Source organism: Polypterus senegalus, chromosome 2 (assembly GCF_016835505.1).
Source record: "Polypterus senegalus isolate Bchr_013 chromosome 2, ASM1683550v1, whole genome shotgun sequence".
Lineage (NCBI taxonomy): Eukaryota > Metazoa > Chordata > Cladistia > Polypteriformes > Polypteridae > Polypterus > Polypterus senegalus.
In genome coordinates, this window is record NC_053155.1 from 282079022 (window position 1) to 282105749 (window position 26728).

Here is a 26728-nt window from a genome sequence, read left to right on the forward strand (position 1 = left end):
AAGCATAAAAAAGCAGAGGACTGGCAATGAATTTGTTTACTGCAAATGTCAGGATGACATTCTTGGAAAACTGCAATACAAATGGAATATTTCAAAGAAAAAAATAAAGACTAGTTTGATTTTAATAAATGTTAAAAATATGAAAAGCTTTTAAAATGTTATTTGTCTGAATTAATTAGGTTGGAACACTGAATGAAGTGATGCTTGCTGTTAGAAGTCAACATTCTGGGCAATCAACTTACACAGACCTTGCTCATGTTCAATTACCCATAATGAATAGGTAGAACTGACCCAGAACTAGTCCCTATAGTGTCTTCTGTCTCACGTGCCATCAGTCTTCAATTCTGCTTTACAGTTTGCTTCAGGATGGCAACAACTGTTGAAGTCCAGCCAGACCTTGCTTCTTCTTCAAGACATGTTCCACAACAAATTAATTCTGCAGCCCATCTATTGACTGTGGGAATTGGCTCTGGTATATGTTGACTAGGCAAGAATGAACCTCCAAAGAGGTATTGTTCTCTTACACTAGAAATTCAATGATAGCACAATACTTGGATATTGAAAACTTCAAAATCATGTTGACTTTTTGCAAAAACAATACACAAACAATATAAAATACGTTCGAAATTCTAACGAATTTCAGTTCACGCAAGTATTTTTCTGCATAGGAGGTAATCTGTGGTCACTTTTAAAACTTGATAATCATCTCTCACATTTCATTTAAATCCATTTTCTTTTCAATAATGTTATATGCATCAGTACCAGTAGGCTTCCCAAAATGAAATTCAAGTTTTCTGTCTATAGTCGCAAAATGTCTACATAGTGGGAATAAATGCTATGAATTTACAAGTAACAAAAGCATAATGAATATTTGCTATTACAAAATTTTTGATTTTTGAATAATGCTGCACCACCTACATTCTGTAAGATGTATTTTACCTTCACCCATTCTCAAACATACAGTTATATTTAGGTGAAGTATATACAGTATACACAACTCATGTCAAGCTTTGAATTTCTGATGCAATAGCATAAAAAACTCTTATTTTAAGGGTTTTTGTTTTTTTTCTTGGCAGGCTTCTTTCAGAAGGGCTTGATTTGAACTATCGTCATCGCCTAGGCTGGACTGCGCTAATGGTAGCAGCAATGAACCGCAGCACCTTGTAAGTATCTTGTTTGCGCTTATATGAGTACAGTAAGAAAAAAACATACATAGAATGTCTTTTGTAGGGCATCATCATTGAAGCCTCTTCTGAACATATTCATTCCTGTCTGTGTCTTGAACTCTGATCTGTGTAAATAACATTTTTACCATACTGGTATCTATTTGCCCATGACTTTGCTGTTGAAGTTATACTAAATTTCATATAACAGTTTATGTTTTAGCAGTTTAAATTTAGATATGTTTTTTTTAAATTAAATATTGCAGCAGTTATCAAATGATAGTATAGTTTCTGAAAGACACCACTAATTGCTTCCCAAATGAGAAATATTCTTTTATGATAATTGGCTAATAAGAAACAAACAGCTTTTATTAAAATTGGCAACTCCACTCAAAAATGCTCATTTTTTACTCGCATAATGATTCCATAATATGAAATCTATATCAGCATCAGTTAACTTGTTCCGTGTAGTTATACACCTCAGTCTGAGGAGATCATCCCTAATATTTGTTTGAAATTTGACCATGTAAGGTTTCCATCTCTATGCCAGTATTCTTTTTGAACAGTTAGTTGTATGAAGTGTGACATCCACCTGGCTACTGACTTTGTGCATAACTTGGAACATTTCCATTATGTCATCATGTTTCTCTGTTTTCTTTAAAGAAATAGATTCCGCTCCTTTAGTCTTTTCTCATAATTTATAATCCATCACCCTCTGGACTTTTCTGGCACTGTAATATGAAAACCAAAACTACACATGGTATTCCAGATGTGACATGACAAATTAATTGTGCAGCTTATGCAGCAGAACTTCTGTTGATTTTTGTAGGACTAGTAACATTGCCCACTTTAAGTCTTGTAACATATTCACTCCAGCTCTCAGATCTGAGTTACATCCTTGACTGCACACTTAATATAAAACACCCACCTTTACCAAAATTAAATTTCTTATAAAACTAAAGGATGTTTTTATCTGTGTACTTTCCACAGTGGAGCCCTTTGTTTCTGTCTCATCATCTTGCTGTCCGATAATCAAGTATCAATCATAATAAAATTACACGCATGCTGCCATTGTATGTAGTCATTATTGTGTACATCATACATATCTCTGTATTTAACATACTTTTCTGTATTAAGAATGGGACTTTTTTTTTTTTCTAAAATAATTGGGGAGAACTTTAAAGCAGAATCTGAGATAGCAGCGCTTACCTCAGTACGCGGATCAAACACCGTTTGACCCCGACCAAGATCTTTTATAGTTCGTTTTGAACGATTATCATTTAAGCTAGAGGTGATGGCACTCCTCAGAAACAAGGAAGATATTATATATGAAAATAACCACATTCATATCTTCCCTGACTTCTCTCCAGCAACAGCTACTAAACACGCAGCCTTCTACAACATTAAACAGCGGTTAAGGCAAGCCAGAATCAAATACAGCCTCTTGTATCCGGCAAAACTGAAAGTGGAATGGTAGGGTCAATTCTATGTCTTCGCTAGCAAGGAAGAAGCAGAAAAGGAATTAAGAAAGCTGATCCCGGGACTATTCTGATACATAATAGTGAGTCATGGCGGTTAATGATAAAGCAAGGATTAACAATCTACTGTCTGATCTATTGGTTTTAAAATACAGGTTTTTATCAGCATAGATTCTCATATATTCTCATTATTACTTAGTATTACTAGGGCACTGTCTGTTTATGTTTTATTGTGCTTAATTATTTTTTTCTTTTTTCTTTTTTTCTCTTCTAATTATTTCACCTCTACCCTAAGCGAGACTGTTCAATATCATACCCTTGGTTTATTGTTATTGCTATTATTGCATTAAGACTTGTTATGCTTATTCTGGACACATTTTAACACCATCCCTGGGTTTATTATCTGGGTGTATCATCTTAATGCACTAAAATTGCTGAAGACTATATATATATTTTAAGTGCAAAACTTTTTTTTTTTTTTTTAAGACTATATTGGTAAGAGATATCTCTATCTTTTAACCCTAAAGCGCCGCTGCATGGGGCTTGTTGTGCTTTGGACGTGCTCTGTCTCTGGGTATGTCAGAGGACTGGGACTGCGAAGTGGGTTTTAGCCTCACTTGGGGAGGCAAAAGGGAGGGTGGGGGGTTAAGGGGGAGAGAAAGAGAGCAGGCTTGATCTATACCTAATCTATCCTCTCAATCTTTATAATTATAACTATCAACGTAATAATAAGCTGCATGGCAACAACTCTAGGGGAAATAGGAAATTAAGACCTAAACTGTCTCACTTCCAGTTAAGACTATAAAATGACATCAAAAACTCAGAATCAGTGTCTCCATGATGGGACAGTTAACTTCGTAAGCTGGAATGTTAAAGGCCTGAATCACGAATTAAAGAGAAAGAAAGTACTTTCTCACCTAACAGGTCTAAATGCTAAAATAGTATTTTTACAGGAAACCCACTTACTAAGCAAGGATCAGTTCCGCTGCAAAAGACTGGACTGGCCAAATGTTCCATTCTAGTTTTACGAAGAAAACTAGAGGTGTGGGAATTCTCATACATAGAACAGTACCATTTGTAGCATCAGATGTAGTATTGGATCCTGAAGGGAGATATGTAATGGTCATGGGAGACTTATCTAACTGTAAAATGATTTTGATAAATGTTTATGCACCTAATGTTGATGATAAGGAATTTATACAAAATTTATTTGCATCCATTCCCAATCTGAACACTCATAAAGTTATAATGGCTGGGGACTTTAATTGTGTTTAAATCCACTTTTAGATAGGACTTCCTCCACAGGGGAACGCATCTAACACTGCAAAGATAATTACAAAGTTTATAACTGATCACAACTTATCAGATCCCTGGAGGTTTTTAAACCCAAATTCAAGAACATATTCTTTCTACTCACCAGTACATCATTGCTACTCAAGGATTGATTACTTCTTTATAGACAATAACTTTTTGCCTAAGATTAAATCTTGTAAATACGATGCTATTGTTATTTCGGACCATGCACCTATGATCTTGGAGCTGAAATTACTAAGCCCCATACACTCACCCGCAGATGGCGCTCAACCCGCTTCTATTAGCTGACGAGAATTGTACTGAATTTATATCCAAACAAATCAAATTCTTTCTAGAGACAAATACATCCCCTGAGATCTCTGCAGGAATACTCTGGGAAACTCTTAAGGCCTTCTTAAGAGGACAGATTATCTCATATCTTTCCCACAGAAATAAATCCGAAGCCAAGAAAGTAGCAGAGATAAAAAGCAAATTACTAAAATAGATGAAGAACATGCCAGACTACCAAGCGAGACTCTACATAGAGGAGGCAGGCTCTACATTCAGAATTAAACCTCTTGACAACTAAAGAAACTGAACAACTAATTTACAAATCCAGACATCATTACTATGAACATGGAGAGAAAGCTAATAAGCTTTTAGCTCAACAAATTCACAAGCAAGAAGTGCAATGCAATCTCGTAATCACTAACACGAATGGAGATAAAATCATCGAACACAAAAATATAATGCACACTTTCAGAGACTACTATAAATCCCTATATACTACTGAGTTTAAAGAAGACAATACACAATCTAATGCATTTCTGGATACATTACAGATACCACAAATAGACGCTTTTAGTGTGGAGGAACTTGATAAACCTCTGGCATTATCAGAATTACTAGATGCTATAAAGTCACTCCAAGGTGGAAAAGCAGCAGGCCCTGATGGCTACCCTGCAGAGTTTTACAAGAAATTCTCCGCTCAGCTAGCTCCCTCCTATTAGCAACATTTACAGAAGCCAGAGATAACCAATCTCTTCCACAAACCTTTCGCCAAGCACTAATCACTGTCTTTCCAAAACAAAATAAGGACTTATTACAATGTGCATCATACAGACCAATTTCACTTCTGAATAACGACGTTAAAATACTCTCTAAAATCATAGCTAGAAGGATGGAGAAAGTGCTCCCTCGTAATATCACAAGACCAAACTGGATTTATTAGGGGCCGACACTTATCTTCAAATCTTCGACGCCTGTTTAATGTAATATACTCACCAACTAAATCAAACACCCCAGAAATATTATTATCATTGGATGCAGAAAAAGCATTCACATGATTGAATGGAAATACCTTTTACTACATTGGAGAAGTTTGGGTTTGGCCCAACATTTGTGCATGGATTAAATTACTGTATACTAACCCAGAAGCTTCAGTTTGCATCAATAACATTTGCTCAGACTACTTTAAACTAGAACGTGGCACTAGACAAGGATGCCCTTGTCACCGCTGCTGTTTGCATTGCCATTGAACCACTGGCAATACATTGTCGAAATACTGATCAGATAAAGGGGATTAGCAGAGAAGGACTGGAACAGAAAATCTCATTATATGCAGATGACATGGTACTGTATATATCGGACCCAGAAAATTCTGTGCCTGCAGTCTTAGCAGCACTCACAGAATTTCAAAAGATCTCTGGTCTCAGAATTAATCTGAATAAAAGTGTACTCTTTCCAGTGAATTCTCAAGCATATAATATTAGATTAGACACCCTACCTTTTATCATTGCAGAACAGTTTAAATACCTAGGGTAAACATCACAAGTAAACATAAAGCTCTTTATCAACAAAATTTCTCGTCTGCATGGAAAACATTAAACAAGACTTGCATAGATGGTCAACCCTTCATCTCACACTAGCTGGAAGAATTAACACTGTTAAGATGAATATTCTTCCTAAGCTCCTTTTTATTTCAAAACATCCCAATATACATTAATAAATCATTCTTTAAGCAATTAGATTCAACAATAACCTCATTTATTTGGAATTCAAAACATCCACGCATCAAAAGAGCGACCCTACAAAGACAAAAGGCAGAAGGTGGCATGGCTCTACCTAACTTCCAGTTTTATTACTGGGCAGCAAATATACAGGCGATAAGAACCTGGACACAAATAGAAGAACATACACAGGCTTGGACCGCAATAGAAGTAAAATCCTGCAGTACTTCTTTGTATTCCTTGCTCTGTGCTCCAATAAACACACGTTATCGGCAATACACTAATAACCCAATTGTGCTCCACTCACTTAGAATCTGGAACCAATGTAGAAAGCATTTTAAGACGGAGAAGCTTCTATCTGTGGCACCTGCAAGAGAACCACCTCTTTCAACCTTCACAAACATATGCAGTTTTAATATCTGGAAAAATTTGGAATTAACTTGCTTAGAGATCTTTATATAGGCAACGTCTTTGTATCCTATGAACAATTACATTCCAGATTTAACACATTTCTTTCACTATCTTCAAATCAGGAACTTTGTTAAACAGAACCTTCCAGATTATCCTCATCTTGCACCCTCATCCATGGTGGAAAAAATATTGCTCAATTTCAAGGAGTTAGACTCCATCTCTACAATATATAAAATCATTTTACAATCCCTCCTTTCAAAGATCCAAGAGGACACTGGGAAAAGATCTCTCAATTAATATATCAGAAAAGGAGTGGAAAGTAGCAATGCAGAGAATTCACTCAAGCTCCATATGCGCAAAGCATACAATTATACAACTCAAAATTATATATCGAGCACATCTGTCTCGACTAAAACTCTCCAAAATGTTTCCAGGGCATGATCCAACCTGTGAACGTTGCAACCAAGTCCCAGCCTCACTAGGTCACATGTTCTGGGCCTGCACCAAATTAACATTATTCTGGACAAAAATTTTTAATTACCTTTCAGATAGCCTTGGACTCACAATCCCTCCTAACCCATTAACAGCTGTGTTTGGGGTTCTTCCAGAGGGTCTTAAAGTGGAGAAAGACAAACAAGTTGTGATTGCATTCACTACACTGTTGGCACGCAGACTTATTCTGATAAACTGGAAGAACCCAAACTCTCCTCTTTTAAGTCAGTGGGAAACCGATGTATTATATTATTTGAAATTGGAAAAATAAAATACTCAGTTAGAGGATCCGTACAGACTTTTTTCAAAACATGGCAGGATCTAATCAGTAATATTTTAAAATAAGTTAATTTAGGTATGTTTACAAGCCTTAAAATTTAACGCGGCTTAGCTTGCTCTCTTTCTCAGGGATGGGGATCGATCTGTTCTTAACTCAATTTTTCTTTTTGTAAAAACTTGATTGCTTTGTATGGATTGTAATAAAATTAATAACAAAAAAGAATGGGACTTTAAACTTTTTACAGTAAGTTTTTATTCTATCTGTGTTTAGCCGCTATTAAGCATGCATTTACCATTTTGTGTATTTGTGTGTATGAGTTTGTTCTTGATCATCACAGAAAACTGAAAACTTTTGTCTTTTACACACTATATATACAGTATTTTCAGTCAGACAGGTTAAATGATCTAAAACTGTTGATCTTATCATGTGTAACAGCACATTTTGAAGATTACATTTACTAAGATTTGGAGTTTCTTAATTTTAAAGAGAAATAGAATAAATTATAAGACATTAAAATGGTCTATGGTGCCCAGCAGAGCCAGACAGAATTGTCTCAATAGTGTTAAATTGATATAGCAAAGGGCTTAGAATTCAGTATCTTTTTCTTGTGAAGTGCAAAGTGTCTCTTTCACACCACTGAGTGCATTCAACAGGCAGCAAAAGATGTATGAGCAAATTTAATTAACCTCTTCCATTGCAAACATGAAGAGAGAATCCAATTTAAGAACACAAGCCATTTGGACAAATCTTGAATTTAACCATAGAACAGCCCCCAGTCTTTCCAAAAAAAAAAACACATATGGATGAAGGTGCATAGTTTAGCATTTCATAAGAAGTGTAAATTAATTTTTTTAATTTTGAATAATCAGTGTCCTAATTTAAAAGAATTTAGTGTTCTTTTTTTGAAGATCTTAACTTGAGCTTTTATTTATTGATCGAAAAGGAGAAAAATCTTGTTTTTTTTGGCACTTGAGTTCTAGTTCTGTTTAACTGGTCTGTAAGCTTGAGCTTGACTTTATAATTTGCCTTAACATATACAGCATGAAAACAAAACTTTGCTCTTAGTTGATTTTTCATTGTCAGATTTAAAATAAGATAAGTTCTGTCTTGTATTTTAGCCATTTTTGGCGGAGCATATTGGACACCATCCAGCAAGTAATCTCAAGTCTGAGTTTTGTTATTTGCTTTTCTCTATGGTGAATGGTATGTTTGTTTGGACTCACTGTAATTAAGAGAGTACTTGTAGCCATTGAATGTTCACAAACTAAATAACAAATAGCAATTGTATTTAATTAGCATCTGAATTCAAGTGTTTGCTTTTATCTAAATTCAGAAAACTGGTTATTATATAAAAACTGAGATTCCAAAGAATTATTTTTCACAGAACGAAGTAAAGCCTACAAATGCTTTGTTTAATAAAATGGAATCAAGCACAAAATCACCAAACAGAGAGAAGCAACAATAACAAAAGTATCTGTAAATGGGTAATTAAGTTTCTAGAATGGACAGTCATCTTTGCTTAGCTTGAGCTCACTTCCTGTGTTTCCTCCAGAATCACCAGTTTCATTGTAAAAATTTGCTGCTAGATCAATTTTCAGTTTAGAATTTTACCAAGAAAGTGTGCTTTACAACAGCAGGAATACTGGCAAATATTTGGAAATATCCTACTGTTAATCCTAGCTGGGAATTTTTGTACATGCAGCATTTATATTACTATGCCACAGTTCCATCAGATCTGTCATGTTTTTTTAGCTGTTTATTTTTATCTGGGAGTTTGAGTAAAATATTGTGATGGTTATTGAAAGAATGGTCACACAGATATGGGATCCACACTGCTTCTACATACAAATATGTAAACTAGTGTGCATTTAAGTAAACGTTGCTGTACTATTTATGCCATGCAGAACACATACACAGCTCATGCTGACTAACTGAGTAGCTCCTTCCTTCTCTGCCTTTGCCTACTCCAGTTAACATTTTAGATTAAACTAGGCAAAGTATTTAGCATTACTTTGGTATGAGTAAACAGGGGAAAAACTATCTTTTGGAAATTCACCATGGCTAAACACAACTCATAATGAGACAAAAAGATCTACTTTTAGTGATAGCTGTAATCCTCTGAAACAGTGAAATTGTTGCCTAGTTTACTTCAGAGCGCTGCTCAGTGCTGGTTTTTGAGTGTCCACCTGTTCCTGATATGCAATATAGCTTCTATGTTAAGTTGGACCAACTGCAAGGCACATGCAAAATTTTGTGAAAATTTAGCCTTTTTTGTGTAATTAGCGAACAAACAGACAAACATCCTGGACTAAAATGTAATTTATACAGATAAATCAATACTTTTATTTCATATAGGAAGAGTGAACAGTTAAAGCTATTAAGGGTCATTATAATCTGTATCTTCTAATTGTATGCCTAACTTTATGCAAAACTTGGGATAGCTCTCAAAACAGAAATAATAAACAATAGCTTATTTCAAAAATAAGCAAAAAGGTTTTTCATTTATATACTACACTAGCAAAATACCCGCGCTTCGCAGTGGAGAAGTAGTGTGTTAAAGAAGCAATGAAAAGAAAAGGAAACATTTTGAAAATAACGTAACCTGATTGTCAATGTAATTGTTTTGTCACTGTTGTGAGTGATGAGTGTTGTTGTCATATATATATATATATATATATATATATATATGTATTTACATATATATTTACACACACACATACATACATACATACACACACATATATACACACAAATACATATCTATATATATATACATACATACACACACACATATATAAACATATATATACATATACATACATATCTACATATATACACACACAGCTATTTCAGATCAGTGCAATACTCTGTTTGTTAAAACGGTTGACTCCGCTCTTACGTGCAATAACAAATCAAATCATTCAGTTGTCTTTGCTCATATGTCATTTTAGAGCTGGACGCCTGGCATCTTTTTGGCCACAAGTTCGTTTCTGTTTGGTGTGAGGTTCTGTGTTGTGGAGATTCTCAGGATGGATTGCAGGTGCTCATCAGTGAGGCGACTCCTGTGCGCTGTTTTGTTAGTCTTTATCACTGAGAAGAGCTTCTTACACAGATATGTGCTACCAAACATGCACAAGGTTCGAGCCGCATGTAGACGGACTTTTTGTTCTTCAAAGTCACCAAAGCGCCGTGCAAACTCAGTGCGCAATAACTCTAGCTTCGCAATAACTTGCAGCATCATAAGGTAGACTTGATTAACGCGTAAGTGTTCGCAAGGCAGCTGAAGCGCTGCATTATGGGATCTGTAGTTTATTGTGTTACCAGCGCTTCATATACCCGGGCCATTAATAACAATAATACAGTATATAAAATGATCTCGGGCGGATATAATTACACGCGGGCGGATGTGGCCCGCGCCCTTGAGTTTGACACATATGGACTAAATAGAACTTGAAAAGATATATTGTTTCAAATGTGATCGCGCAATTCAGATAGAGTTGTCGCAAGCACTACAGCCTGCATGCCTCAATGAGTCATCCTCCTCGCTCTTACTTTTTACCGCTCATCTAATGAATACACTGAGTATGGCTTTACCAAAACAATCATTGATGGCGAATAAAGTATCCATTATTCGAGTATGTAGATCGGTATATATATATACATATATATATACCCCGTATCGCAGCGGAGAAGTAGTGTGTTAAAAAAGGTAGAAAAAGAAAAGGGAACATTTTAAAAATAACGTAACATGACTGTCAATATACAGTATTTGTTTTGTGAGTGTTGCTGTCATCAAGGATTTGATTATCATTATTTCTTTCAATCAGGTTCGTATTTGTAGGATGTGTTGTGTTCAAGTTACATTCCGTGTTTGTCAATCGTTGTAAAGATGACAGGTTTCATTCATCGATTCGCTTCTTACTGCATCAATAAACAGCTCGTCTTCTTCTTTATCTGAGACCTGACACACTGCATGCACGGGTTTTTTTTACACGGTCTTCCTTTAGCGGGACATTGACTTTTTCCACCGTGTGCTTTGTTTCCGCAGTAGTTGGATTTATGAATATGCTTATCAGGCGCTTCATATTTTTGCTGCCTTTTCAATTGTGTAATTCGGTTTTGTTCAGCTCTTTGGAACTGTTGCTTTTTATCTGTGCACTGTGCCAGTTCACGTGAGCCACTCGGTGTACATGCATCGAAGGTTCCCAGCTGTGCTGGTGCCATCTCGTGCTATGTCCATGGCTGTATTTAATGTTACCTTAGTCCTGGCACTTAAAACTTTCTCTCGCAGTTTCGCTGAGTTTGTACCAAACACCACCCTGACCATCTCATCTTCCTCTGCATAAGCACAGTCCTTCACCCGTGAATATTTACCCGTGGCAGTTTGCTATTGGATTGCCGCTGACGGACGGCCTTATATGGGTGGGCACTAAATTACAAACGCCAGCGGCAGCTTGTCTATGAACTTAATTTAAAGTGTAGGTTTACATCGTGCTTTGTTTCCGAAGTAGCAGAACTCATGAATATGGTTGTATATGTCACTCGCTCGCTTCTTATTGTTTCGCTGCCTTCTCAATTATATAATGCATGTTTTCTTAAGCGCTTTTTTGAGGTCTTCCTGGTTTTCTATGTACTGCGTGATTACGTGGGAGGCGTGATGATGTCACACGAAACTCCGCCCCCACGGCGTTGAAGCTCATCTCCATTACAGTAAATGGAGAAAAACTGCTTCCAGTTATGACCATTACGCGTAGAATTTCGATATAAAACCTGCCCAACTTTTGTAAGGAAGCTGTAAGGAATGAACCTGCCAAATTTCAGCCTTCCACCCACACGGGAAGTTGGAGAATTAGTGATGAGTCAGTGAGTGAGTGAGTGAGTGAGTGAGGGCTTTGCCTTTTATTAGTATAGATTAGGTGCATTGGCGATCCTAAATTGTCCCTAGTGTGTGCTTGGTGTGTGTGTGTGTGTGTGCGTGTGTCCTGCGGTGGGCTGGCGCCCTGCCTGGGGATTTGTTCCTGCCTTGCACACTGTGTTGGCTGGGATTGGCTCCAGCAGACCCCCGTGACCCTGTGTTAGGATACAGCGGGTTGGATAATGGATGGATGGATCAGCCTTAAGTAGTTTGGCATTAGAAGAAGTGCAGATTTGAAAATGTCAGCTTTATAATGCTTACATAATATACAAACTTATTTAATAACTTGTTTTGCAAAATTTTATGATTGTTAACATTTGATGTTTTTTTATAAAATACTAGCCATGTTATCTGTTAAAGATATTTAATCGATTACATTTAAAAAATACTTTATCTATTGCCGTTCATGTATCTTCAGTGTTCCTTGTAAACTTTTCCTCTGTATCCTTGAATGCCTTAATCTCTATTGCCTGCCACTTTTTCTGTCTCTAGCATACCCATAAAACCTGCCTTACAGACTCTGTCATTTTGAGGCACCTTGTTCATCTCCTGTCAGCTTTTTTTTTAGTAAATGTACCAGCCAATGGTAGATGGGCTGGTGAATACTTCCAGTCATTAAAGGTTACTCTCAGTAGGCCTTCTACATCTTTACCCCTCCTTGTGTGTCTCAACTACTCTTGCCTGGCACTTCCTCTGTCAGTCACATCACCAGAGCCAAACAGCTTTGATTGAACACACACACACGAACACACACACACACACACACACACACACACACACAAACAGTAGCATTTTATTAAATAGTAGCTGCCTCTCAATTGTATGATAAGTTCTTCTGGCACTCTTCATAGTACATATGTTAATTATTCACTTGGCAAAGACACTTGTTTGCCTTTGCAACAAGTGAGTTGCATGACTGTTGTACTAAAAACATCTTTTTCTTTGCTTTTATTTCTGGATAATAATATCACACTACTGAGCCAAGTATTCATGTATTAATAGTAAATAATCATATCAGGTTTTTTTTTTCTCTAACAAGTACTCTTAATAATGATACATACTCTATATGAACGTTTCTGTATACAATGAAATAAATTAATTGATCCATTTACATCTGTTACACAAAAAAATCCTTTAGTGCTGTTATATAATATTTCACACTTAAATCTTGCTTAAACAGAGTTCCCAAAATGTTAAAACTCAGTTTTTGATGATAGTTTTATTACTTTGAGATCCCAAGGAGGTGCACAATCTGATAAGTGAATACGTTTTTTGATGTTTTGTTTGCAATTTCTGTCATTGTCTAACATTCCATATATAATATGTAGGCAGTCTGGTATTGTGGGATCAGATCCCGCTACTGATACTGTGTGACCATGACCAAGTCACTTCATCTGCCTGAACTCTAATTCGAAAAACTAAAGTAACCAGTTGTATCTCAAATGCTGTTACCTTGGATAAAGGCATAAGCTAAATAAGAAATAATAATAAATACTAATGATACATACTTATGTATGTTACTCTTTTAGTTTTCCACGGGTACTTCATTTTGAAAATTAACTTTTCAAACCAACCCATAATATATTGGATACTCAATTTTGCGGACTAACTGTATCTCTCACTTTTTACATATTGTAAAATGAGACATTGTCAGTATACAAAAGAGCTTCCAAAGACTTACTGCTCCATTTTGTGGTTGCAAAAATATTGCCCTTTCTCTAGAATAAAGGTTTCCTTGGTGATATCTTACACAGAAAAAATGAATGATTATTTTCAGGGAGAAACAGCTATACATTCATAGTATAACTTTTGCAGAGCAAAATAATGAACTGTTTCACATTGGACTGGTAAAATTTCATTTTGTCAAGTACATTGATAAGCAGGGTGCATAGAAACAGAAAATTTGTAATGAGTATTTTCTGAGACACATTTTTAAAAGATAATTTGGTTTATTGAAGGAAATAAGTTCACCTACACCTAAATCCTTCTTGTGAAAAGTAATTGCCCTCGTAATCAATGAACCAAATAAACCAGTGAACCAAATTTAAATGAAAGCGGGTTAAAGTAGGCTAGACATGCACAAGCATTGATCTCTGTCAACCCTATTGAATTTAAACATCACTTAAGTAGAACCCTAAAAGGTTTTAACAAACAGCATACCATGCCTCTATCAAAATAAATTCCAGGAGACATGAGAAATAGGTCAGGAAAGGGTTACAAAGCAATCTCTGAAACCCGGAATTTCCAGTAAACCACCATGAGAGCCATCATCTCCAAGTGGAGAACATTTGGAACAGTGGAAAATCTGCCCAGGAGTGGCCAGCCAAACAAAATTACTCCAAGAGCACATAGACCACTGTTATGGGAAGTCACAGAAGAACTTAGACAATCATCTAAGGAACTACATGCCTCAACTCAGTTAATGTCAACTTTCATGGTTCTCCTATTAGAAAGCTGCTAGGAAAAATGGTATCAATGGGAGAGCAGCAAGGTGAAAAACACTGCTAAGAAAAAGAAAATAAAGGTTTGTCTTAACATTTGCCAAAAACACCTTGATTACCGCAGAAACGTTTGAGATAATGCTCTGTGGACTGATGAGTCAAATGTGGAACATTTTGGAAGACACTGGTCCTGTTACATGTGGCGTAAAGCTAACACAGCTTTCCACAATAAGATCATCATGCCCACGCTCAAATATGATGGTGGTAGTGTGATGGTGTGGGGATGCTCTGCTGCTTCAGAGCCTGGGTCATTTGCCATAATTGAGGGAAGCATGAATTCTATCTCTCTACCAGGGACCTTAAATGGGCAGTTCATGGTCAAAAACCCTTCAGTGTGGGTGAATCAAAACAATTCTGTGGAAAAGAGTGGTCCAGCATTTCTTCACTGTGATGAAAGACTGATCTCTTATTACTAGAAGCTGCAGTTGCAGTTGTTGCTGCTATTAGTGGGCACTGGAGCCAGCCCTTTCTATACGCACATCACACACTGTGCGTCAGGCCTGTGATCGAAGTATAAGTAATCTTAGGTATAGTATAACCAGCATACAGCGTAACATTACTGAAGTGTAATGTAAAGCATCAACCTCTTTAACGGAGCAGAGCTCGGAAGGTTCGCAGTTTGACTCTATTCGACTTGTGTTTCATGAATCGTCAAATTAATGTGACTGATAATCAATGTTGTGTTAATTTTCCATTAATGAATTGATGGCTTCAAGTCAGCACCAGTCAGAAGCACAGAGAAGAAAAAAAAAACAAAAGCATGAAGAATCAGCTCATGCTGCACTTGCAGGTGTGCTTAGCAATTTAAATTTGCCCAACTTCCAGTAAGGTAGCAAATGTTACAGTAAGTAAGTTAGTAAGTAGAGCCTTTTACTTGAGTAACAAAGGAGTAGCAGTAACATTATGTGTAATAATTTTGATATTGAGTGTTTTAATAATATTATCTGATGTTACAGTACCTATCTGACACATAGCTGTGGATTATTTATTACCGCCTTGTATACTTCAATACCTATGCAGATTTTAAAGGCTGCTAACCTTATTTGACATATTAAATGCTCTATGTGTTGTATTAAGGACACGTTTGTAAATTTCATCAACACACATACTCTTTCTTACTAGTTTGTTATTGGCTAAGTTGCACTCATGTACTGTAAGTTTGACATAAAAAAAGAACAATTAGCTCAGATTAACTTCAAATTGTTGGTTAATTTTATTTGTTCCTAACGTTACTGATTTACAGTTATTGTTTTATTGTTATCTGCTGTTGAAGGACAAAATGAAGTTTAGATAAATTTTAAGTTTTAACATGGTAATTTTTTAAATATCTAAACATTCAGCTTAATTTAACTCTGAATGTAATGCATTGTTTATTAAGCATGTTCAGTCGTAGTATTAGTAGTTTTTATTTTATTATAATTGTTATTATAGATCGGTTTAGATCTATACATGGGGGAACAAACAATGGTTTAGAAATAAAAATGTATAGTAATGTAAATTCTAAGCAAGCATTTAAAAGTAGAAGGGGTAACACATTAACAATAGCTTGCCTTAATGCTAGAAGTATCAAAAATAAGGTAAGTTAGTTGGAGTTGTATGTAGCAGAGCATAATTATGATATTATAGCAATAACGGAAATCTGGCTAAATAACAAAGATGGGGATGAGTGTAACATAGAGGGATACACATTTTTTAGGAAGGATAGACAGAACAGAATAGGAGGTGGGGTTGCTGTTTATGCCAAACCAAATTTAAATGTAAGTCCTCCTCAGTTGGATAATGAGCCCCATCTTAGTGAGGACATGTGGCTTCACCTGGAAAATATTAGGGAAAGAGGTCTTATTTTAAGAGTGTGTTATAGACCACCCAATTCAGACAGTAATTTTAAATAGTAAAAATAAAGTCTTTGTGTTTTTTATACGTGCCTCCGTGTCCATCTGGGTCGGGTCAGGCGCCTATATAGCGCCTTTGTTACAAATTTAAAAACGGAATAAGAATCTGAAAATCTAACAGCATCACATTAAAGTTTGATAAATTCTAAAAAGAATGATACCAAACATACATATATATATATATATATATATATATATATATATATATATATATATATATATATATATATATATACACTAATAAAAGGCAAAGCCCTCACTGACTGACTGACTCACTGACTGACTCATCACTAATTCTCCAACTTTCTGTGTAGGTAGAAGGCTGAAATTTGGCAGGCTCATTCCTTACAGCTTCCTTAAAAAAGTTGGGCAGGTTTCATTTTGAAATTCTACCCGGAATGGTCATAACTGGAAGGTATATTTCTCCATATACTGTAATGGAGTTGAGCTTTCGAAAGCCGTGGGGGAGTTTAGGTGACATCATCACGCCTCCCACGTAATCATGTGAACTGACTGTCAACACAGTACGTAGAAAACCAGGAAGAGCTCCAAAAAGCGCTGAAGAAAACATGCATTATATAATTGAGAAGGCAGCAAAACAATAATAAGCGAGCAAGTGACATATACAACCATATTCATGAGTGCTGCTACTTCGGAAAGAAAGCACGGTGTAAACCTAAAGTTTAAATTAAGTTCATAGACACGCTGCCGCTGGCGTTTGTGATGCCCACAGGTAATGCGGGATCAATCAATCAATCAATACAAGTTTAATGAGAGGACGCAGGATATAAACGAGAGTTTTGATCACTTTGTAACTAAGTTAAAATTGCAGGTAAAGGGCTGTGCTTATGCAGATTCCGTGAGACTGTGTTTGTGGGGGATTGACAGTTAAGGCGGGTGGGGGAGTCACGTCATCATCTCCCCTCCCATTCACCTCATTTCGCTCTGAGCTGAGCTCCACAGCTAACGCAGTCTTACAGAAGTGACTTTGTGACGCTGCTACCAAATACTCACAGAAAAATCCACAAGTTAATAATACACATGCTGTCTGTAGAGTTTCTCCACACTGAATCCTCCAGGCACTACTTACAAAAGGTTACATTGACAATCGTGTTACATTATTTTTAAAATGTTTCCTTTTCTTAGCACAAGCACAGCTGAGAAGCTTCGATGCATGTGCTCCATAACGCGTTAAAAAATAATGCATTTAATCACACTTTCAATTCCAAGCAAAGGGGAACTTCTGTCAATGCATGATTTCCTGGTACACCAATTACATTCATCAGCGTTTCCCGATTCATTTTACCCTCGCACCCCCTTGGTTTGAGAAGAAGTATGAAAAAATATGAGCTTAACACAGAAAAACAGATCACCAATTATACAAGTTTAATGAGAGGACGCAGGATATAAACGAGAGTTTTGTTCACTTTGTAACTAAGTTAAAATTGCAGGTAAAGGGCTGTGCTTATGCAAATTCCGAGAGACTGTTTGTGGGGGATTGACAGTTAAGGCGGGTGGGGTAGTCACGTCATCATCTCCCCTCCCATTCACCTCATTTCGCTCAGAGCTGAGCTCCACAGCTAACGCAGTCTTACAGAAGTGACTTTATCACGCTGCTACCCAATACTCACAGAAAAATCCACAAGTTAATACACACGCTGTCTCTAGAGTTTCTCCACACTGAATCCTCCAGGCACTACTTACAAAAGGTTACATTGACAATCGTGTTACGTTATTTTTAAAATCTTTCCTTTTCTTAGCACAAGCACAGCTGAGAAGCTTCGATGCATGTGCTCCATAACGCGTTAAAAAATAATGCATTTAATCACACTTTCAGTTCCAAGCAAAGGGGAACTTCTGTCAATGCATGATTTCCTGGTACACCGATTACATTCATCAGCGCTTCCCGATTTATTTTCCGATTCATTTATGAAAAAATATGAGGTTAACACAGAAAAACAGATCACCAATTGAATCTTTATGAATAATTGATTCGCCATCAATAATTGTTTTGGTAAAGCCATACTCAGTGTAATCCTCCTTCCAGTTTATAAATTTTTCCGCCACTAGCCATGATTAAATGAACGGTAAAAAAGAACGAGCGAATTGAGGGTGACTTATTCAGGCAGGCAGGCGACAGCTCAATAGCTCGATTTTTGGATATAAGTAGGTTCTATTTAGTCGCCAGAAATATCTTTGGTAGGAATGGAAGTTGAATTTAGTCTTTAAAAATAGTGCATTTAATCACACTTTCAATTCCAAGCAAAGGAAAAAAAAAGGGATTTTTTTTCTCCCTAAATAATAAAAACCATCATTTAAAAACTGCATTTTGTGTTTACTTGTGTTATATTTGACTAATGGTTAAATGTGTTTGATCAGAAACATTTTGTGTGACAAACATGCAAAAGAATAAGAAATCAGGAAGGGGCGAATAGTTTTTCACACCACTGTATGTGTGTGTGTATATATGTACACATGTGTGTGTATATATATATATATATATATGCCAGCAACACTCATGACAATGACAAAACAATTACATTGTCAATAATAATAAATAATTAATAATAGATAATTAATTATAAATATTATAGATATTAATTATTAATAATAATAATAGAATAAGAAATCAGGAAGGGGGCTTAATAGTTTTTCACACCACTGTATGTGTGTGTGTATATATGTACACGTGTGTGTATATATATATATATATATATATATATATATATATATATATATATATATATGCCAGCAACACTCATGACAATGACAAAACAATTACGTTGTCAATCATGTTACGTTATTATTAAAATGTTTCCTTTTCTTTTTACTTCTCCGCTGCCAAGCGCATGTATATATATATATATAGATATAGATATAGATATGACAACAACACTCATATCAATTACAAAACAATTACATTAACAATCATGTTACGTTATTTTTAAAAATTTTTCCTTTTCTTTTTCATAACTTCTTTTACACACTACTTTTCCGCTGCGAAGCACGGGTATTCTGCTAGTATATATACTGTGTATATGTATGTGTATATATATATATATATATATATATATATATATATATATATATATATATATATATATATATATATATATATATATATATATATATATATATATATGTGTGTGTGTAGGTTTTAAAATAAGTCCAATTTAAAGTGTGACAAAAAACATGACATAAAATCGTTGCACTTTTAGGCTTAGGATTTTATATAGAGAGAGTAAATTATTCTCATTAGGCCTTCATTTATAAAAGAAACAGATGGTATATCATTATCATTAAATACCATTAAAGTCTAAATTTATGAATTTATGAGCAGCTTGGTTGTCATCAGCATCAACTCAAACCTTGCACAGAAGCATATGTATGATGACCTAATAAATTACATTTTCTTCATAAAATGTAGACGTGTGCTTTTGTGATATGCAACAAAGAGACTGAAGAAACCCCTATACATTTACTTTCCAAATTTGATTAATGTAAACATGTAATTTTATTTGTATTTAAAAAGTTTCAGTTAAGTTTGTGATGTATTTATTATGTTTGTTTATTGTTCAAATTAAAGCTGTTATATGAAATATTAATATAATGAATTCATGGAGGAGCAGTTGGGGTGGAGGGCCAAAGAGAAGATTACTCTTTAGGCCCCAATTTAGCTAGTGGTGGCACAACCAAGTATTAAATTCAGGGGGTCCAATTAGTTTTTCACATGGATGATATAGATGTTGGTGAACATTTTCCTTAAATGCATCAGATAATCATTTTAAAACTGTGTCTCATTCATTTTTACTAATCGTCACTTGTACCTAGGAATCTTCAGTGCAAATTGCCCAAAGTTTTGGAAAAATTGTGCAAATGCTAACAAACACAGTGAAAGTGAATGTGCCCATGTAAAGAGACTTGTGGTAACACACACAGTATTGATAACATGTCATTTTACTTTCTTTGTAAATTCACAGTGCTTGCTAAAACAAATAACTAAAAAGTCTCATTTTGAATGAAGTCCATATACAACCATGAATTTGCCTTATATTAAGGGAATTGTTACTATGGAAACCTTCCATCATTGCAGCCCTTCTGTAGACACAGTTGAATAATGGGCTGGATTGCCATGGAATCTGGAACAGTTTCTTAACATGTGCTTAGCTTAACCATGCTAAGCTTCATCACCCTTAGAGCTTTAAATGGGGAAAAAATAGGTTCACTTAATAAATCAGAGAATCAATATGTATAATGCCTTACACCATTTTAAAACTGCTCCAAAAATTTTAGAAACATCTTAAATGAAAACTTTTTGAAGGCAAAATGACAATTACAAGTGTTAAAGAGAATACTACTATAGCTTCACAGTCTGAAGTATCTGGATTTGACCCTGGTCCAGTTTATGTTAATGCTGATATATTAAATTTCTGTCAGATCTGTGTTGGATTACTCCAAGTTTGTATGCTCCTCTCAAAACCTTGTACGTTATAATAATTAGCATCACTACACTAGGTCTGTGTAATGAGGTGGGGATATGCATACATATGGATGAGTGAGCACTACACTAAATAAATAATGCTCTGTAGAGGTTTTTTTCCAGAATTGCACCAGAAGCCACTGGGTAGAGTTTAACTTCCTACAAACCTGGTATGGTAATAGACAGGGTCAGAAATAAGGAGCATACTAGTAAATTCCTAGATTGCATAACTGAATGGATTAGACCGTGAAATCTATTCATGGAATCATCTTTATGATAATTGACCCTAAGTAGTGCCTGATTATAGGCATTTGCTGGTGTCTTTCCTATTCTGTACCCTTTTTTGGTCACATAACGCTTTATTTAACTTGATTTTTAAACTTTCAAGGAAGAGGCTTGTAATTTTTTACTCAGAACATTAAATTAGTAAAATTTAAGCTAATTAAACAATTATTCTACTTATTACTGTTGTCTAAAAAAGTACATATATTTTTCTTACGTTTCTGCCCACTACCAATATTTAAGACAATGTCAAGTACATATATATATATTTTTTTAAAAGCACCTCTGGCCAACATATTGATGCTGTGCAAGTTTTAATTCCCAATTTAAATTCAAGACTTGGTGCACCCTAAATACAATTTGAATTTGAAATTAAACACAATTTCAGATTAGTAATGCTATAGCCTTTAATGGAAAATCTGCACTTCTCTAGACTGAAATATGCTGTTATGTTTTAGTTGGGGGTTCTTTAAAATTCATTTAGTGAAATGTAATGTGAAACTGCAAATTTTCATTTGGTAAATGCCCAACCTTAAATTATAATTAATTATGAGTAGTTTGATATGCTTACTTTCAGAAGATGCAATGTATTGTCACAACAGTACGATTGCCATTGAGTAGAGGGGTCAAAAGCCATGAGTCACACTCTTGACTAAACTTTATAAACAGTTGCTCTGCATTTTAGTACATGTAGTTTCAAAGCAGCAAAATCCAGATCAGATAATAGATTTTATGTGCTTTCAAGAACTTTCTCAAAGTCATTTTTCATTTCACTTTAATTATAGACCATGGTAGTATTTACCGTGAGGTAATATTTTTAGTGTTATAGTCATTTTTCTAAATACATCTCTGTGCCTTTATTGCCATCCACTTGCCCTTTCTGTCATGTATACTGAAGGAGAAGGGTTGAACACATTACTTCCTACATTAGAGAAGTACTTCTTCAGGCTTGAAAGATGAGATTTGCCCTCGTGTGCCGAGTTTGTGTGTGGTGCAGACTTGATGTCTGCCTTGACAAGCTCAAGTCATGACCTCTTTTGCACTGCTGTAGTCAGCCCCTCTGTTCATTCCCATCTCCTCTCCCATCTTTTGAAGGGGAGTACACTGTTTATCTTGCTTTGATGTAGAGTACATAGGGGGCGGTTAGAAGAGGCAGCATGGGAGCTTTTGTTTACACTATATCAGAGTGTGGAGTCCCTATCTTCCTCTCTGGCCCTTTGACAGAAACAGTAGTTTTCAGTGGTGTGGAACGGTTGTTGACTGTTCCGATTGACTGGTGTGGAGGCAAAAACTTAACTTAGCCTGGAGTTAAAAAAAAAAAAAAGCCCAATAAGGGTGTGATGGTGGAGGTGATGAAGAAGGAATATTTAGGGGATAAAGATAATTTAATTTTTACAAAGATATAGTTTTACAAAACTATTTAATAATTCATTTTCAGAAGTTATAAAGAAATTAAAAAATACAATTTCTTATATATTTTTTAATAGTATGATGGCTAATGTAATGTTTTGCTTTGAATTTAAAGCATACCTACTATGATAATTCTTGTCCTTCTAATGGAAGCTATACTCCTGCTCCTACTCTCTAGGAGACAGTAAACGACTTGTTTTACACTTTTACAAAATACAATAAAGGCAGCACTAACAAGTGCTACAAATATTTTACAGAGGCAAAACATCTTAAGTAAATGTGTGAGTTTCTAAGAGTTAGTGAGTGTGTACAGTATATGTGTACATGCTTCACTCAGTCTAAGATTTTTTTTTGGTACAGTATCTCCTATTATAGATAAATGTACAATTAATGCATTTCTGTGTTAGCTTATTCTGTGTTCGCATTGCTTCCTATGTAATGACCAGATACTTAACAGTTGGTCATGTTTGGAATGTTTCTGCTATGATTCTCTCCCGGATAATCAGGTAGAATATCTGTTTGTTTGTATGTTCTCTTTATAATCCTACACCCTTTAACCAATCCAGACCAAATTTTGCATAGTTGCTGTCTAGGATCATAAGGACAAGGTAGACTGCTTTGGAACCCAAAATTGTGACCTTGGTCTTTTTATCCTATGTTCTGCAGTTCACATGCCAGTGCCACCTGCTGGCTCAGAGGAAGTAAAACATCCTAAAGACAAGACTAAAGTCAGACTAGCAGACAAACTGACTAGAGCTTAACATTGCTTACTCAAACAATGTTGCTTCTGTCTGCTGTAATAAAAAGGGAGTACGGTGCGCTTTTGCAGGGTGGTGTTGGATGAGGCTTGATCAACAGTGAAAGTGCAGTGCAACACAAAGGAGAATTAAAGGGTTGTTTTTTAACTACTGCTTTGTGGGCTTTTCTTCATAATTTAAACACTCCAGACTGTCCACTTTGAACTAAGAGGATGAATCAAACATGACAACATTCATGGTTGTGACCCACCAAGGAGTTACCACAATTCTAGAATCCAGTTGGACCCTAAAGAATAAATTCACAAAAGCAGAGGTATTGATGAAGAGACAGTCTGGATGACAGGTGCTTCCTTTCCTTAACCCATTTTGCAGATATACGTATGCAACGCTGTGTACATTGGCTAGTATTTATACAGTACATGATTTTTATTTGATAGAAATAATTTTCAATATTTTTTATGTATTTTGGCCTACACATCATTTTCAAGCTTCTATAATCTTTTGGCAAGCTCCAAAAATACAGTATTCCCATTTATTGTTCATGGACAACTCACGAATAACCTGAAACCACGAATGTGAAGGGATTACTGTATGACATATTTGCTCAGAGTGTGTCATTAACCACAGGATTAATTTTTCTTTTAGAAATTTCACTAACCAGTGGTGGGACTTCACAGATTTAGGTTGTGTCTAACCTGGACATGTGCAAATTTTTATGATTAGATTTCTGCTGAATTCTTCATTCTTTCAGTCAGTCAACAGATCAACAAAAATAATTTAAAAGTTATGCAAAAGCTGTGTAACTCACAATTGAGGTCATTTCATTATTACAGGAAAGGACACACAGTAACAACACTAACAAAAAAATTAAGAGCCACTAGGCTTATTCCAAGACTTCAGGGCTTGAAAAGTAAGAAAAGAATTAAGGAGCTGAATCCCTTCTAATTAATAAATATTAAAGAGAGAAGTGTAAAATTATAAAGAGAGTAAAGGCTGGATGGATTCTTTAGCAAGAATGGGGGGTTCAGATGTAAATGGGAAGTGGAGTGCGGGTAATGTTTACATGAATGTTACAAGTTTATCCTAAAATACAGTACTTGTTGGAAGCAGTAATACATTGGAAGCACTAGGTAAATAGAAAATAAAGTACTGTTCTCATAAAAGACAATGTTGTTACACAGGTAGACTCAGTGCTAATGTTTGTACAATTTAGAAAGCTATTTGCTTGCACCGTGGTCTGTTTAGCATCCATCATGTGGGTAGAATACAACATCTAAGTAGTCACATTCTGATTTTTTTTTTATTGTAGAGGTCTGTAGATATTTCTTATTGTTTAAGATTTATTTATTATTATTTATTTAGATGGAAAAGAAAATCACAATTTAATTAGCTTACATACAACTGTAGGAAATATCAACTTGAATGAAAACTGTTATCAGTAATGGACATAGTTCAGAATACAGTATAATACAGTCTAAAGTGCCAGAAACAAATGTGACATAGTTAAAGCAGGGATTTCAATTTTGTTCCATATCCTTGATTTAAAAGTGAGGACTGAAAGTGTTTTACAGGTAAACTGAACAGAGTTCAAGAAAACGAGTACCAAAGAGATGAGACTCTAGAACAGGGAAAATGTTACTAATGTCACAAAGGTTTATGTGAAGTAAAGTACTTTTCTTTGTGAGCAGAAGACCTATGGCAATGATTTTATTCATGCTGGGCCCATGTCGTTTAGGAGGCAAAGAACTGATATTTAAGAGTGATTGAAGTCAGAACTCAGTTTTGTCTAATTGATACCATTCAGGTTTAATTAAAAAATGCCGCATTTTACATATGGAGCACTTAATTCTTTTTTGTTTTTAAAACTTTTTACATCATGCACAGACGTGGCTCTTTAAATTGAATCATTTGTAATCTCAAGAAATGTATTAATCGAAAATGCTGAGCATGCAGAAAATCTTGGCTTTTTTAAAATGAGTAATTTATATGGCAGAGAAGTAAATCATTATATTACTTTAGACCCAGAGTAAACATGTATATATGTTTAAAAATATATAGTATTAAGTGATTCTGTGATAATGACATAGTTGTGATAATTTAAGTTAGAATGTGTTTTTTAGTTATATTTTATAGAAAAAAAAGAAAAACACAATACTAGAATAAGCAGACATGGAAAGACATAGGCCTACTTCCCAACTCTTACTTTTAGTTTTGTATTAAAGCCGCCTTCTCCTTTCATTTTTGTTCTTTATTGCCTTTCTAATGTCACTCCAGTTTGGGGTGCCTTTGTTTGTAGAAGTGCTTTCTAGGATCAGTGCTCTTCTCGGATCACTGCCCAGACCCATTGCAACAATGCGTACTCCGCCTTCATGACACTCTGGGGTAGGTATTAAGAATCTGTGGAAATCTAGCAAAGCAACTCCTATTCCCTATAATATGTAGGTCTCCTTCCAGACAATGAAAAAACTATCCCCGTTGCACAATAAAAGACCCCCACTGATAGTTTTCACTGGATACAAAGAAAATGCTTAAGCGTGTTCATCGAGGAAATACTGCTACGGGAACTGTACCATTTCTTCTTGTTAATGGTGTTAATTATGGTTCAGGGTATAACTGGAAGTGCATTCTGTATTTTAAAACTCTAAATATCAGGTTGTTACACACAAGCAATAGTATATGCTATGTGTAGAAATACCTTAAATTGATTTAAATTCTGGGGTTGATGGGACATCTTTTACATCAGCTGGCATGTCATTCCAAAGTTTCTAAGTACTATAGTTAAAATGTCTGCCTTCTGCAATAGTTGTATTCATCCTTCAAATCTTAAAGGTGAACACTGTGCAAATATGGTACACTCTCTATATAGTATATGAAGTTATACCATGTGTAAGATAAAGGCATGAGACAAAGGCATTTATAGATTTAAATGTCACAAGCTTTAGATGTAGCTGTAATGTTAATTGAAGAGTGTTGTACATCTGGATTTGTAAAGATAAAATCCATGACTGAAATGTGTGTATGTGCATTGTATGTACACTACCAGACAAAAGTTTTAAAACGCCTTAGTTTTTCCACTTTTTTTCTTAAACTTAATGAATGACCTAATCTGCCAGAGGTTTAAATTTAAACTTTAGGCTTCCAAAAACTGCAAATAACGGAAATATCAGAATATCACAAATGGGCCTTCTTTAGGGAACAGCTGTTAGGTTACAACCTACTGATGTTCTGCAGAAATTAAAGCAAAAAATTTGCTGAGGTGTCCCAACTTCTTTTGATTACTTAAAAACCCTTTGTCTGTCTTAAAGCAGAATTGGACAATATTCCAGTGATAATAGCAAGAAGATGGAAATTAACAAATGAAATG

General features: G+C 35.3%; 1 protein-coding gene across 1 annotated transcript in view; it reads left to right on the top strand.

Annotated features, from left to right (window-relative positions):
• Nucleotides 1-26728, top strand: part of clpb (caseinolytic mitochondrial matrix peptidase chaperone subunit B) — a 192121-nt gene that overhangs the window by 23073 nt on the left and 142320 nt on the right. Inside the window, exon 3 of the mRNA XM_039745656.1 lies at nucleotides 1077-1163. Within this exon, the coding sequence (XP_039601590.1) occupies nucleotides 1077-1163 (87 nt within the window). The remainder of the gene's footprint in view (nucleotides 1-1076; nucleotides 1164-26728) is intronic.